General features: G+C 46.1%; 1 protein-coding gene across 11 annotated transcripts in view; it reads left to right on the top strand.

Annotated features, from left to right (window-relative positions):
• The window catches only part of ZFAT (zinc finger and AT-hook domain containing), a 189,375-nt gene that overhangs the window by 114,975 nt on the left and 61,572 nt on the right, over positions 1 to 12,828 (top strand). For all 11 annotated transcript variants that reach the window (XM_025993483.2, XM_072733877.1, XM_072733882.1 and 8 more), the window contains one exon: positions 6,227 to 6,315. In XM_025993483.2, the coding sequence (XP_025849268.2) occupies positions 6,227 to 6,315 (89 nt within the window). The remainder of the gene's footprint in view (positions 1 to 6,226; positions 6,316 to 12,828) is intronic.

Below are 12,828 nucleotides of genomic sequence, written 5' to 3' on the forward strand. Positions count from 1 at the left end.
ATGAGTTCAAGCCCCATGTTGGGCTCCATGCTAGGCATGGAACCTCCTTTTAAAAATAAAACTTGTCAATCATCATTCATGTTCATGTGAAAAGATTACATAGTTGTAGTTAAAGTAGATATCATCCTCATAGCCTTAAAATTAGTTATCGTAATTATTGTTCGTTGCTGTAGAGTCCATGAATATTACGTTTAGAGGTTGTGTAACGTCCCATGATGGTGGTAGGGGGCCCATGTGCTGCATAACAATAACTTATTTTCAGACGGTGTATTATTTTCTGTTTTCTCTTCATTAAGACTTATTTGCAAGGAGCCCTTTCTTGAGTATGAACTACTCCTTCCTGTGAATTAATTCCATAAGGACACATTTCTGGGAGCCGGGTGGCTATTTTGTCTTGGTGGTTTTAATCATGGGCTACACTGCCAACTTGCTGCTTTCAGAAAATTGTGTCAGAAATATGAAAGTGTTCTGGCTTAGCTCTTTCACGTTATTAGAAATGGCCAGTGTCTTGGTTTAAGATGTGTCAGATCTTACCGTGTTACTATAATTTTTAGTTATTTGATAACTCACAACTGAACAGGTAAATTTGAGAATTAAATGGATGGACTGAGTTAATTTGCATCAACATTTATATCGTTTGCCGGTTCATAGTGCTCTATGTAAGTGTTTCCTATCAGTGGACTTCTTTTGATGAATTTAATTAATCCTCTGTTGATGAATTGTTCACATCTTGTTTTTATGTGTTTGCTTTCTGGGGTCTTGGTGTTTTGTACTCATGCACTCACTGGTTCATTCAATAGCTATGTTTGTTGAGACTCTTTTGTTGCACTTGATAGAAATTCATTTGAGGGCGGTGAAGCAGGAAAGGGGCCTTTGTTATCGTGGTACCTGGGGAGCTTCTAGAGACTCCAGGGCTTTGTGTGTTTGGTTACTCCTCCCAGAGTTTTCACCTCCTCTTCACGTGGCTTGGTGATCCTCATCCTCCTTTCTTAGTTTGGCTCTCACGTCCTCACAGAGGCCTGTTTTTGTTCCATTTCATTTCCTGGTGCCTGTTGTGGGGAGAGAGGGAGTGTGGCTCAGCTGACACCCTGTTGTGGCATCTCCTGATGCCAGCTCACCACTAGCCCTGCAACCAGTGAGTGCTCACCACTACACACAGGGACACAGAATGAGAAGTGTACCATCCCATCTCCAGAGTACCCACAACTCAGCGAAGGTGCCAGACTGACCAGCTGGAGATGAATCGATGGGCCACTCAGATACAACAGTAGACGATATAAGAATAGTAGAACAAAACCAGAAAGCTCCTGCTGTCATGAAGCTAATGATAAACAGGATAAATCAATACAATATATGATATAGTACAGTTGAGGTATGAGACTATTTCAAATATTGAGACCCTTGAAATAGGAAAATGAAAATAGAAATATGAGACAATTCACGTTCAACACGAAAATGTTATGAGATGAGGAATTCCAAAAATGAATCCATAAAGGTGACTCTAGCTATAAGTGGGATGGTGGTGGTGGGATCTGGGAAGGGCATCCTAGGCCCTGGGAATGGCAGGTACAGAAGTCTGGGGGTGGCAGGGGTGTGCTGTGTTCTCAGAGTGGAGTATGGGGGGGGGGCAGAGGAGGTTGCTTGTGAGCTTAGAGGAGTAACAGGGAGCCCATCATAGGGGGTCCTGTCAGCCCTTGCAGAGGTTCATAGTTTGCTGGGGTAGAGAGAAGGCCAGAGCAGTTGTAGGGGGCAAGATGAGGAAGGCCTTCTCTAGACTCTTGCACTTTATCACTTTCCCCTGCTCTGTTATTATTTTTTCTGGTTAAGGTATATTATATATAGGTTGGCTTAATTAGACCCATCCCTGAATTGTCCCTGAGAACACCAGGGAGGTCAAAGGGATGGGACCAGAGGGGCACTGCCACAGCTGTCCTGAGTGGCCATGGTGGGTCACCTGCATGGACCCTCCAGCATCATCTCATAGGGGCTACTTCTCCAGTGTTTACTGCTCACTGTCTGAGTCCTTCCTTGGATTACACAGGGGTTACCTCCTCACGCTTTTAATAAAGCCACCAAGTTGCAGAGGAGAAAGAGCCCAGCGTCACCCAGGGTGAACTGGACAGAACTAGAAGGAACACACTTCTTCCAGTGGCCCTTCTTGGGTACCCCTTTCTAATGGGCCACCCTCTTGTGCAGTGGCCTTTATGGTACAGATATGTCCATTGCTGTTATAAATTTTTTGTTCTCTTGGGGAATTTGTGTCATAACCTTACTAGTGGATGGATGGTTACATGGCTCTGAATGGAAACTTTGGGGTCCAAATCCAGGCTCTGCCACTGACCACTTCATAACCTGGGAGTTGCTCAGATTCTTTTTTTTTTTTTTTAAGATTTTATTTATTTATTTATGATAGACATAAAGAGAGGGAGAGAGAGAGAGAGAGAGAGAGAGAGAGAGAGAGGCAGAGACACAGGAGGAGGGAGAAGCAGGCTCCATGCCGGGAGCCTGATGCAGGACTCGATCCTGGGACTCCAGGATGGCGCCCTGGACCACAGGCAGGCGCCAAACCACTGAGCCACCCAGGGATCCCCAGTTGCTCAGATTCTTAATCCTAGGTCCTCATCCGTAAGAGGGGTGAGCACTCTCTGCCTCCCCAGGCTTTGGGGTACTTGGCCGAGGTCATAGGCATCAAGTTGTAGCACGGCTGCTGGACAGTAGCTTGGGGGATAGAGCTAGCCAGATATGTTATGTGAAAAGTGGATGAATTTTTTTACAAAAGTCACTTTTTTTTTTCTTTTCTTTTTTTTTTTTCCTTTTCCTGGGCTGTGTGATCCAGATACAGACACTGATATACATTGGCCAGCCCTTTGAGGCCACTCTAGCCTCGGGTAAATACTACGTTTCACGCTTAGTTCTCAGGAGTGTCTTGATAGAACACAACTGATAGTCTCAAAGCATTGCTCTTCTGTGATTAGTCATGGATCTCCATTGCATTATTTTAATTAGGCAGCAAAAGATTGCATCAAGTGCTCTCCCAAGCCTGTTTGATAGAGGCTGTCCATGGTTGCTGAAACATTTATAATATTTATTGCCTGGACTTTGAGGCTTCTTTAGGGGTGGCTTTTTGGAGGTATGTTCTTTCCCTGTCTCTCACAGAACCCTGGGAGTATGTCCATAAAAGGCTGACTCTTGATCTCAACCGTGATTCCATTTATTCATTTCAGAGTACCTTATTTAGCACTTAATCTTTTCTTTTACTCGCTGAGCAATGTGTATTGGCAATGAGTGAAAATATGTATCATTTTGGGGGATGGCTCTATCAGCTTTCTTCCCCGTACTCTGGTGGTGCAGAACCCAGCACCATTTTGCTCAGGCTGCCTGGCACAATGATGATGTATTTATGTGCATCAGGAATCAGTGGAGAAGTATGGGTGGCTGAGGTTATATCCAAGATGTGTAGAAATGTGCAGCCCTGTGTTTGAAAAAAGATGACACTATATTTAAGAACAAGTGTCCATTGGTCTCTAATTATGACGTGTCTGCCTTACATATGAAAAAGTTTTCCCCATACTTAGGACTTGCAAAATTAGTAGAATCTAGAATTTGGGGTTTGTTCTTCTAGAATGATAGTGTCATTGTATTAATGTATTTATACTCTTATTTCTCTTTCGCTATTACTATTGAGAGTGTTATTCATGTAAGATACACAGAATTTTAGGAGTGCCTGGGTGTCTCAGTCGCTGAAGCGTTTGCCTTCAGCTCAGGTCGTGATTCCAGAGCCCCACGTCAGGCTCTCTGCTCAGGAGGGAGCCTGCTTCTCCCTCTCCCTCTGCCTCTGCTTCTGCTCACTCTGTCAAATAAATAAATAAAATCTTTAAAAAATGATATATAGAATTTCCTTTCTGTTCTTTGCCCAGTTCAGTTTAGTAAAATGTATAAAATGTGTTCAGTGTGTGCCCTGCACTCAGGTGCTGGGGGTGCGGGGCTGAATAAGACACAGTCCTTATGGGCAGCCCGGGCTGCCCCAGGCTTGTGGACAGGTGGCAATGCTGCACAGGTGGGCAGACAGAAGCACATGGAGAGGGTCTCTGGGAGCATGACGGGAGCTGACTCCTAGCCCAGTTGTCAGAGATGTCATTCAGCTTGAATTGTGAGTTATGGTGAAGAATGGCCAAATGCTGAGAGGCATTGCGCCCCAGGTCTGGAAAGTATTAGCAAAGGCTTGGCAAAGGCCAGAAATGAAGATTTCTGTGTCACAGAGCCTCACATACAGAGGGGAAGGCAAACCAGAAGTCAGAGAGAAGGGTCAGGTGGGGGGGAGTTGGTTTGGTTCTGTAGGGCTTTCTGTTCCATGGTCTGGAACTTCATCTCTGTTCTGTGGTTGGAGTCCTTGGTGGGTGTGCAGGAAGGGCTGTGGGAGAGTTTATGTGTCAGATCATCTGGATGGAGGCTGGGGCATCCACATGGATGGATGATGGATGATGGACCGAGGGACGGAAAGAGAGAGGGTGGGTAGGTGAGTGGACGGCTGGTTAGTGGATGGATGGATGGCAGATGGATGGGAGGGTTACCTGAAGTCAAGGAAATCAGTATACAGGCTTTTGTCCTTATCCAGGAAAGAAGTCAGGAGGGCCTAAACCAGTGGGGAGATGTTGAAACAGAGAAATAGAGAAATATTTAGGAGGTGAAATCAGGTGCTGAGAATCTGAAATGAGTACAGTTGGAGTCATGGAGATGCTGAGGAGGCTATCAAGTCTCTGACTTCATAATCGGGTGGGTAAAGAACTGGGAAGGCTGGAGCTGGGACCCATTTGATGGGAAAGACAGTAAGTCCAGGTCAGCGCATTTGGATCAAAGGCCAAGCAGATGGTTGGATACTAGATCTCAAGATCAGGGAATGGTAGTGGATGTAGAAGAATGAAGAAGTAAGAATGGAAGGTATAGATTTTGGCATTAAAGGTTTACAGAAGTCTCCAGGGGAAGGTTCTATGCAAGGATGCATCTAGAAGGAGAAGAATGGGATTATGAGCAGAGCATTGTGGAATGCCGGCGTATGGAAGATGTGGATGGGAGAGGGTGCCTCACGGACACTAGATACCGGCCTATTAGCACAGCCGTATGCAGCATCGTCCAGAAGAATGCCGACGGAGATCCACCATCAGCTGGGCCTCATGGAGCTCACTGGTTTCCTTGGTGAGAGCAGGCTTCTGGTGACAGGTGCCATCAGCCAGATTTCATCAGGTTTGAGAGGACACAGGGACGGAGGCTGCAGGCTGCAGGCTGCAGAGGGAGACGGCTCTCTCACCCAGCCCGAGAAGGAAGGATGTGCCAAGCCCCTGGGAGGAGCCAGTGTTTTCTGTGGTGCCACATGCAGTGGCTGTGCCCCTGGTTCCCCGAGAGGCTTGCATCCCTTAGAAACTGCTTGGTGAACAGTCGACAGCTAACAGAAGTTGGGCAGATTTATATTTGATCGATGTTCGTGCTATTGCATGTCATGGTTTCACTTGTGATAACCAGGGAGTGAAAAATGTAGCTGCCCGTATGTCCATTAATTTGTTTTAACAAATACATCATGGGCCCGTTCATCCCATCAATGAATGTTCACATGTTGCTAACACGTGAATCCTCTTAAAAGAGCAGTGTGTTCCATTTCTGTGTAGCTCTGTTCTCACATCCCCTCACGTCGGCCTTGCATGCTCCGGCCTGGGTTAGGCGGTCCCAGCACAGATCTTGCTGCCTTGCCGAGTGGCATTTTGCCTTCTCCTGGCTCTCGGGACATGTTCTTGGTGAGATGCTGCAGGCCCTTGATGCCCTGGCAGCTGCTCCAGGGCCAGTGCTTGTCCCTCCCTGAGACCACATGCTTGGGGTCCTGGAAGGAAGACCCAGCTCCCGTCTCCTGAGCACTGGGGTCCACACCTCTGTGCTCCCCACATGTTCTCTTTCCTCCAGGCAGCTGGACACACCCTGACTCTCTGTAGGCACCTGCTCCAGCATCGCTGCTCCTAGGGCTTCCCAGGCAGAGCTGGTTGTTCTTCTCCCTCTACCGCAAGCCCCCCTTCTGCTGCCACCTGCAGTCAACAGGTGTCTGCGTGTATAGGCTGCTCCCCCAGGGGCTGTGCACTCCCATCCGGCATCGTTGCACACCTGGCTCTGTGCCTGGCACTTCATTCACACACAGGAACCGTTAGCCTCATGTGACGCTCATCTTCTCCTCCCTTCTTTCCAGGGAAGCAGTTTAAGTGCACGGTGTGTGACTACACAGCGGCCCAGAAGCCCCAGCTGCTGCGGCACATGGAGCAGCACGCCTCCTTCAAGGTGAGAGGGCTCGGCACGTGGTGTGCAGGTTCGCGGTGGAAGAATCTCGCTTGTCCAAATGAAGGTGTCTTATTTGGGGGGGTGTCCCCCTCACTCCTGGATCCCCTTAGGTAGGCTGCATGGAGTCCAAGGTATAACTCACTTCATGGCGTGCTCTCTCCTTCCAGAAGTAGCATGCACAGCTTCTCTGTCATTTGGAAACCAGGTGCAGGGGGGCACATGTAAGAGCGTGCAGGCTAGAGAAAAGGCCTGCTCTTACTCTTAAAACCTGGAGGGATTTAGAGGAGAGGATGTGAGTGCTGAGGATGAGGGGGTGGGCCTTCGGATCCCGGACTGCCTCGGGTCAGTCCCCTGATACAACAGGCATGATGATGCCCAGCTGGAGGTGGTGGTTATGGGGCACCCTTGGCAGTGCCCGGCACATTGCAGGGGCCCGGGAGATAGTGGCTGTCTGTATTCGTGTCATAGCTGTAACTGAGATCCCCCGAATGTAGATGCTAAATATGCACCCAGTGGCCACTTCTGCTGCGGTCTTCGACAGTAAGACCTGTGCGTGGTCCTGTGAATTTGTTTGATAAAAATGCCTGCCTGGTGCTGGCAACTCAGTCCTTCAGATTGCTGCTGCTGCTGCTGCTGCTGCATCCACACAGGAAAACGGAAAGCATGATGCTCTAGAGTGTTTGTTGAAATTGTGTCCACTGCTGAATCCTGGAGAACATAGAATGTGGGAGGGGCTGTGGGGCGCCACACTCATGGTTGGAAGTTATTGATCACCTGCCGTATGCCTGTACTGTGCCAGGAACTTCACTCCTGTCATCGCTCCCCTCCCCCACGGTGGACACTGTCATCTGTATCTGACACATGGACCCGAACCTCAGAGTAGGTACCCAGTCCCCTACTAGGCTTCTTGGCCGCACCTGTTACCATGCTGACCAACCTGTGCTGTCACCACTTTGGAGGGGATGAGGACTCTCCCATCAGCAAGCTCTTCTGAGATTTCATAGGCAGGACTGGCCTGTCACCTCATGGGAGTGACAGTGTCTTAGCAGGGAGCTTCTTGAGTGCCACACAGACTTTGTACGTGATCAAAATGAAGAGCTTTATCTTGCATTTCACAGCCACAGATGTGCTCCTTTGGGGGACCCTAGGTTTCCGTAGACTAGCACAGTAGGGTGCTAAGAGAACAGAAAGCCGAGGCAGCTCTCACTTCATAGATGGGCAAGTAGGACCTGGCCGGGTTCTTTATTGTCCTCCCATCCCAGAACTGGAGCTACACTTTTCATCCTGGGTTGTCAGCACAGGACGTCTTCCTTCCCCAGCCATACCCGAACAGTCTCTCTGCCCCAAAATCTTCATTGTTCTCCAGCTCAGATCTGTGGAATCTTTGGCTTGTGTGCATAGGAAGTGGATTTGGGGCTGTCACCCTTGCGTGTAGCTCTCAGCCATTTCCTGCCATCACACAGCTCTGTCAGTTTTCTGTTTACTGCTCTGCTATCTCCAACTTATAGCTTGAAACTACACAAGCTATTGAATAGTAGAGCATTCCAGCACGGGTCTCACTGATCTAAAGGCAAGGTGATGGCAGGGCTGTATTCCTTCTGGAGGCTCTGGGAGAAAATGCATCCTTGGCCTTTTCTGGGTTCTGGAGGCCACCGGCATTCCTTGGCTTTTGGCCTCAGTCTTCCATCCTCCAAGCCAGCAACGTAGCATCCCACCTCTCTCCCCTCTGCTTCCCTTCCGCCTTTCACCTGGGAGGACCCTGGTGATTTCACCTGTGAGCCCATTGGATGCCCCAGGAGAACGTCCTTACCTCAAGGTCGGTTGATGAACAACCTCAGTTCCACTTGTAGTCGTAACTTCTTTCTGCTACATGAGCTTCTAGATCTCAGGTCGTGCTTTGCAGGGACATTATTCCACCCACTGCATTCCCCCACTCTGTTTTCTTCCTTTCACATCTACTCCGTGGTAGAAAATTCTCACCAAAACCTGAAAATCCATAGTCTGCATGCTTCCACGCTCCCTCTGCATACCAATGGCAAACATTCCTAAGAAACCAGGCCTCTCCTGTTTCACTAATCCTGCACAAAGCATCAAAATCTTCACACAGACACTACTAATCTACTGCAGTTGGCCTGCAAGAGGAAACCAGTTTGCTTTTCTAGATGTGGATACATAATTTGCAATATATAATTTGTGTCAGGAAACACTGTAATAAGGGCAAACTCTTGTATTGCCTTTTAAAATTACATGTTGTTATTTATATATTTATTTTAAAGATAAAATTAATATGTGTTTACCATGTAAGATTTGAAAAGTGCTTTTCATTCCCTTTGTCTGCAGAATTTTTGGTACATTATTTTTTTAGGCCTAATTGAGGTCATACTATAAATGAGCATTTTTGGGTGGAGATTAAAACATCAGCTTTACCACCGATAAAGCTCCTATTAAAGAATGTAGCTTAAATGAGTGGCCAGATGGTTTGCCAAGAATACTTCGCTTTTGAGTTAGAATAACCTCCCAGTCAAAGGCAGGGCTGGAGAGCCTGCCTGATTTGAACATTATAAATATCGCCCCCCCCCCCTTTTTTTTAAATCATCACTCCCTGGGCATTTTTCCCATTTCATGAAAATATACTTATTATAAAACTAATTCTAATGGCTGCTTTAGGATGAGTATCATAGTTTAATTACCCATTCCCTCATAATTGGACAGTTTGGTCCTTTGTGGTTTTTGCTGTTACAAGTGACTCTGCGATGGACATCGTCATGCCAAAAACATTTTCGAGTCATCCTAAAATTGAAAGGACTATAAAGCATGGGGTGAAGCCCATCAAACCACTGAGAATTCACAAGCAGTGAAGGTGTTATATGTGCCTCTTGCAGCCGTAATTAAAATGCATTCCCGAGGGCGGAAACAACACTATCAATCTTGAGCAAGTGCCAGAGAAGATGCACCAGAGGAGCTGCCGCTGAGCCAGGGATCTCCCCACCAAATGGGCTTGTTCCCTCCCCCTGGCTGTTCAGCTCTTTGCTTTCTCTCAAATAAATAATCCCACACGCTGCTCAGTGAGGCAGTGTGATTGCAGGAGGGACTCACCTTACAGTTTTCTCTCTCTGTTGGGCTCCTGTGACCCCACAACTCTGTTGATAGAACTGTTCTCAATTATGGGGCTGGGTGACTCAGTGGTAGTCCCCCTACACATTAATCAATGGTGGCTTTATTTCACTTGCAACATGTTTATTCTAACATAATTCTTTTTTTCTTAAAGATTTTATTTATTTATTCATGAGAGACACAGAGAAAAAGGCAGTGACATAGGCAGTGGAAGAGGCAGGCTCCCTCTGGGGAACCCAATGCAGGACTCATCCCAGGACCCCGGGATCACGCCCTGAGCCAAAGGCAGATAGATGCTTAAGCACTGAGCCACACAGGTGCCCCTATTTTAAAATAATTCTAAACTCGTATGTAGTCTGTCGGATTTCCAAGTGCTGTTCCCCCATCTTCCCTCCATAATAGCATCATCTTTAACCATAGTGTGTTATCAAAACTAGGAAATTGACTTTGGTATTAACTAAACTGTGGGCCTTAGTTGGATTTTACCAGTCCCCCCCCCCTTTTTTTAAATTAATCAAGTATATTTAAAGTAGTTTTCAGTTCACAGTGAAATTGAAAGTACAGACAGTTCCCGTAGACTGTCTGGCCCTGTTTCCCACCCACACCCTCCCCCATTGTCAGCATCTCCACCAGAGTGGTACATCTGTCACAATCGAGCCTATACTGGTACGTCATACTCACCCAAGGCCCTGGTTCTGCATCAGGCCTCCATGTTGGTGCTCAACATTCTGTGGGTTTTGACAGATGTATCCTGACTCGTATCCACTGCTCTGGTTCTCCGGCAGAGCCGTCTCCCTGCCTTGAAAATCCTCTGTGCTCCACCTGTTCATCCCTCCCTCTCCCTACTCCCCTGGCAACCACTCATCCTTCCACCGTCTCCATAGTTTTGCCTTTTCCAGAATGTCCTAGAGTCGGAATCCTACAACTTTTCAGACAGGCTTCTTTCACTTAGTAGTATACATATAAGGTTCCTCCCTGTCTTTTTAGGACTTGATAGTACACTTCTTTTTAGTGCTGAATAATAAGCCATTATCTGGATGTGCCACAGGTTCTTTTTCCATTCACCTACTGAAGGACATCTTGGTTGCTTCTGAAGTTTTGGCAGTTAGGAATAAAGCTGCTTCAACACTGTGTGCGGGTTTTGTCCGGACCTAAGTTCCCAACTCCTTTAGGTAGATACTAAGGAGCGTGATTGCTGGATTATATGGTAGGAGTATGGTTAGCTCTGCGAGAAACTGCCACACTTCTTCCTACGTGGCTGTACCATTCTGCATCCCCACTAGCAGTGCCTGAGAGTTTCTGTTGATCCACAGCCTCATCGGCATTTGGTGTTTTCAGCATTTTGGATTTGGGTCCTTCTAATAGATGTGAAGATGATACCTAATTCTTCTAATAGATGTGAAGATGATCTAATAGATGTGAAGATGATACCTCATTCCTGCTTTAATGTGTATTTCCCTGAAGACATAAGCGGTGGAGCATTTTTCATGTACCTGCTTGTCATCTGTATATCTTCTTTAGTGATGTGTCTGCTCAGGCTTTTCGCTCTCTTTGTTTACTTGGGTTATTCGTTTTCTCAACTTACTGTTGAGTTTTAAGAGTTCTTTATATATCTTGGATAATAGCCCCTTATCAGATACATATTTGCAAATATTTTCTCCCAGTCTACAGCTTAGCCCTTCATTGTCTTGAATAATTTTATTTTTTTTCAAAGATTTTATTTATGGTTTTGAGAGAAAAAGCAAGTGAGACAGCCCGAGCTGGGGGGAGGAGCAGAGGGAGAGAGATAAGCAGACTCCCTGCTGAGCAGGGAGTGTGAAGTGGTGGACCTGGGGCTCAATGCCAGGACCCTGGGATCGTGACTTGAGTTGAAGGCAGATGCTTAACTGATTGAGCCACCCAGATGCCTTTGAATAACTTTATTTTTAAATTAAGTTTTATCTTTTCATTTAAAGGGGTCCTTTGTAAAGAGGACACTTGTTTTGGCTAGCTCTGCGTGTATCGTTACATACTAAGTGTGAGAGTTAATGCTCATTTCACTGGAGTTCATACAGCCTGTGAAGTTGGACTGTAATTACTGATTCTGAAAAATGGAGTCGTGTTGTTTTCTATCCTGTGGTAAGAGACATTGGGAGGTAACGAGAGAGAGAGAGAGAGAGAGAGAGAGAGAGAGAACGCGAGCACACACGACCAAGTGAGCAGGTGAGGGGGAGGAAGGAAATAGTTGGATGAGTGTCAGAAGAAAGGCAGGTTGGGGCTTGCATCACAACCCTGTACAGAAGTGGTTCCACAGATCTACCATTTTAGCTGATTGGGGGTCACTCGACTTCCATCTCCAGCCTGTTTGCTATCCTGATTGATTGACGCACTCATTCTAGGATAACTATTCTAGATTCTACGCAGTGTGCTTGTTAGATATCAAAGCCAGAGAATGGCACTTAAGGTCGTATTTTTCAAAATCCAAGAAGGAAAATACTCAAGCAGCTGGAATTCTTATATTGGTTTTTTAAATGTTTGTCTTATTTTTATGAGTGATTATCTCATATTAAAGATAAACAGCTCCCAGTATCCCAATTGAAAAATAGGTAAAGATCACAGGTCACAGAGGAGGGAATAGCTCTTGAGCATGTGAAAAGTTGTCTGACCTCACTGATAACTAAAAAAATAAAAAATAAAAAATAAAAAAATAAAACCACACCTAGCTGCCATTTTTTACTTACAGATTAGTAAACATTCACAAGTTTGATAGCACAGCCAGTTGGTAAGGCTGCATGAGAGCCGTTCTCATTCCTCATCATGGGGAGTGTAAATGGTTCCAGACTCTGGGGGGCAGGTTGACAAAACCTCCCAATTGCAGGTGTAAATGCTATTTGCCTCAGCTTGCCTCTTATAAGAAGAGATCTAATGGATGCACTTGTGATGACTGAAATAATGACCGTGCAGTGTTATTCATTGGGAACAACGGAAAGTTTGTGGATCGAGTTAAATAAACAAGGGGGTATCCAAGCAACAGAACACCGTACAGCTACAAAAGAGAGAAAGGAAGCTCTTTACTTTCTTCCTTGAAAAGGCATTTGAGATATATAATGAAGGGGGATAAGCAAGGTTTAGATCAACAAAAATACTCTGCCTTTGAGGTAAGAAAGGCCAAAGATATATCCGTATTCATTTATGTCTGCTTTAAAGCCTCTTGAAGCACATGCACAAAATACACAAAGAAACCGAACGGTTGGTCAGTGAGAGCTGGGACTGGGTAGATAGGAGGCTGGGGCTTGGAGTGAGTCCTTTCCCAGTGTCTGAGTTTTGAACTGGGTGAACCGAATGTTTTTACCTGTTCAGTAAATTTAAGTAAAAAGCCAAACTGTAAATAAAAATATTTTAGAAACTACCCAGTGTCAG

The sequence above is a fragment of the Vulpes vulpes genome, chromosome 13 (genome assembly GCF_048418805.1).
Source record: "Vulpes vulpes isolate BD-2025 chromosome 13, VulVul3, whole genome shotgun sequence".
Lineage (NCBI taxonomy): Eukaryota > Metazoa > Chordata > Mammalia > Carnivora > Canidae > Vulpes > Vulpes vulpes.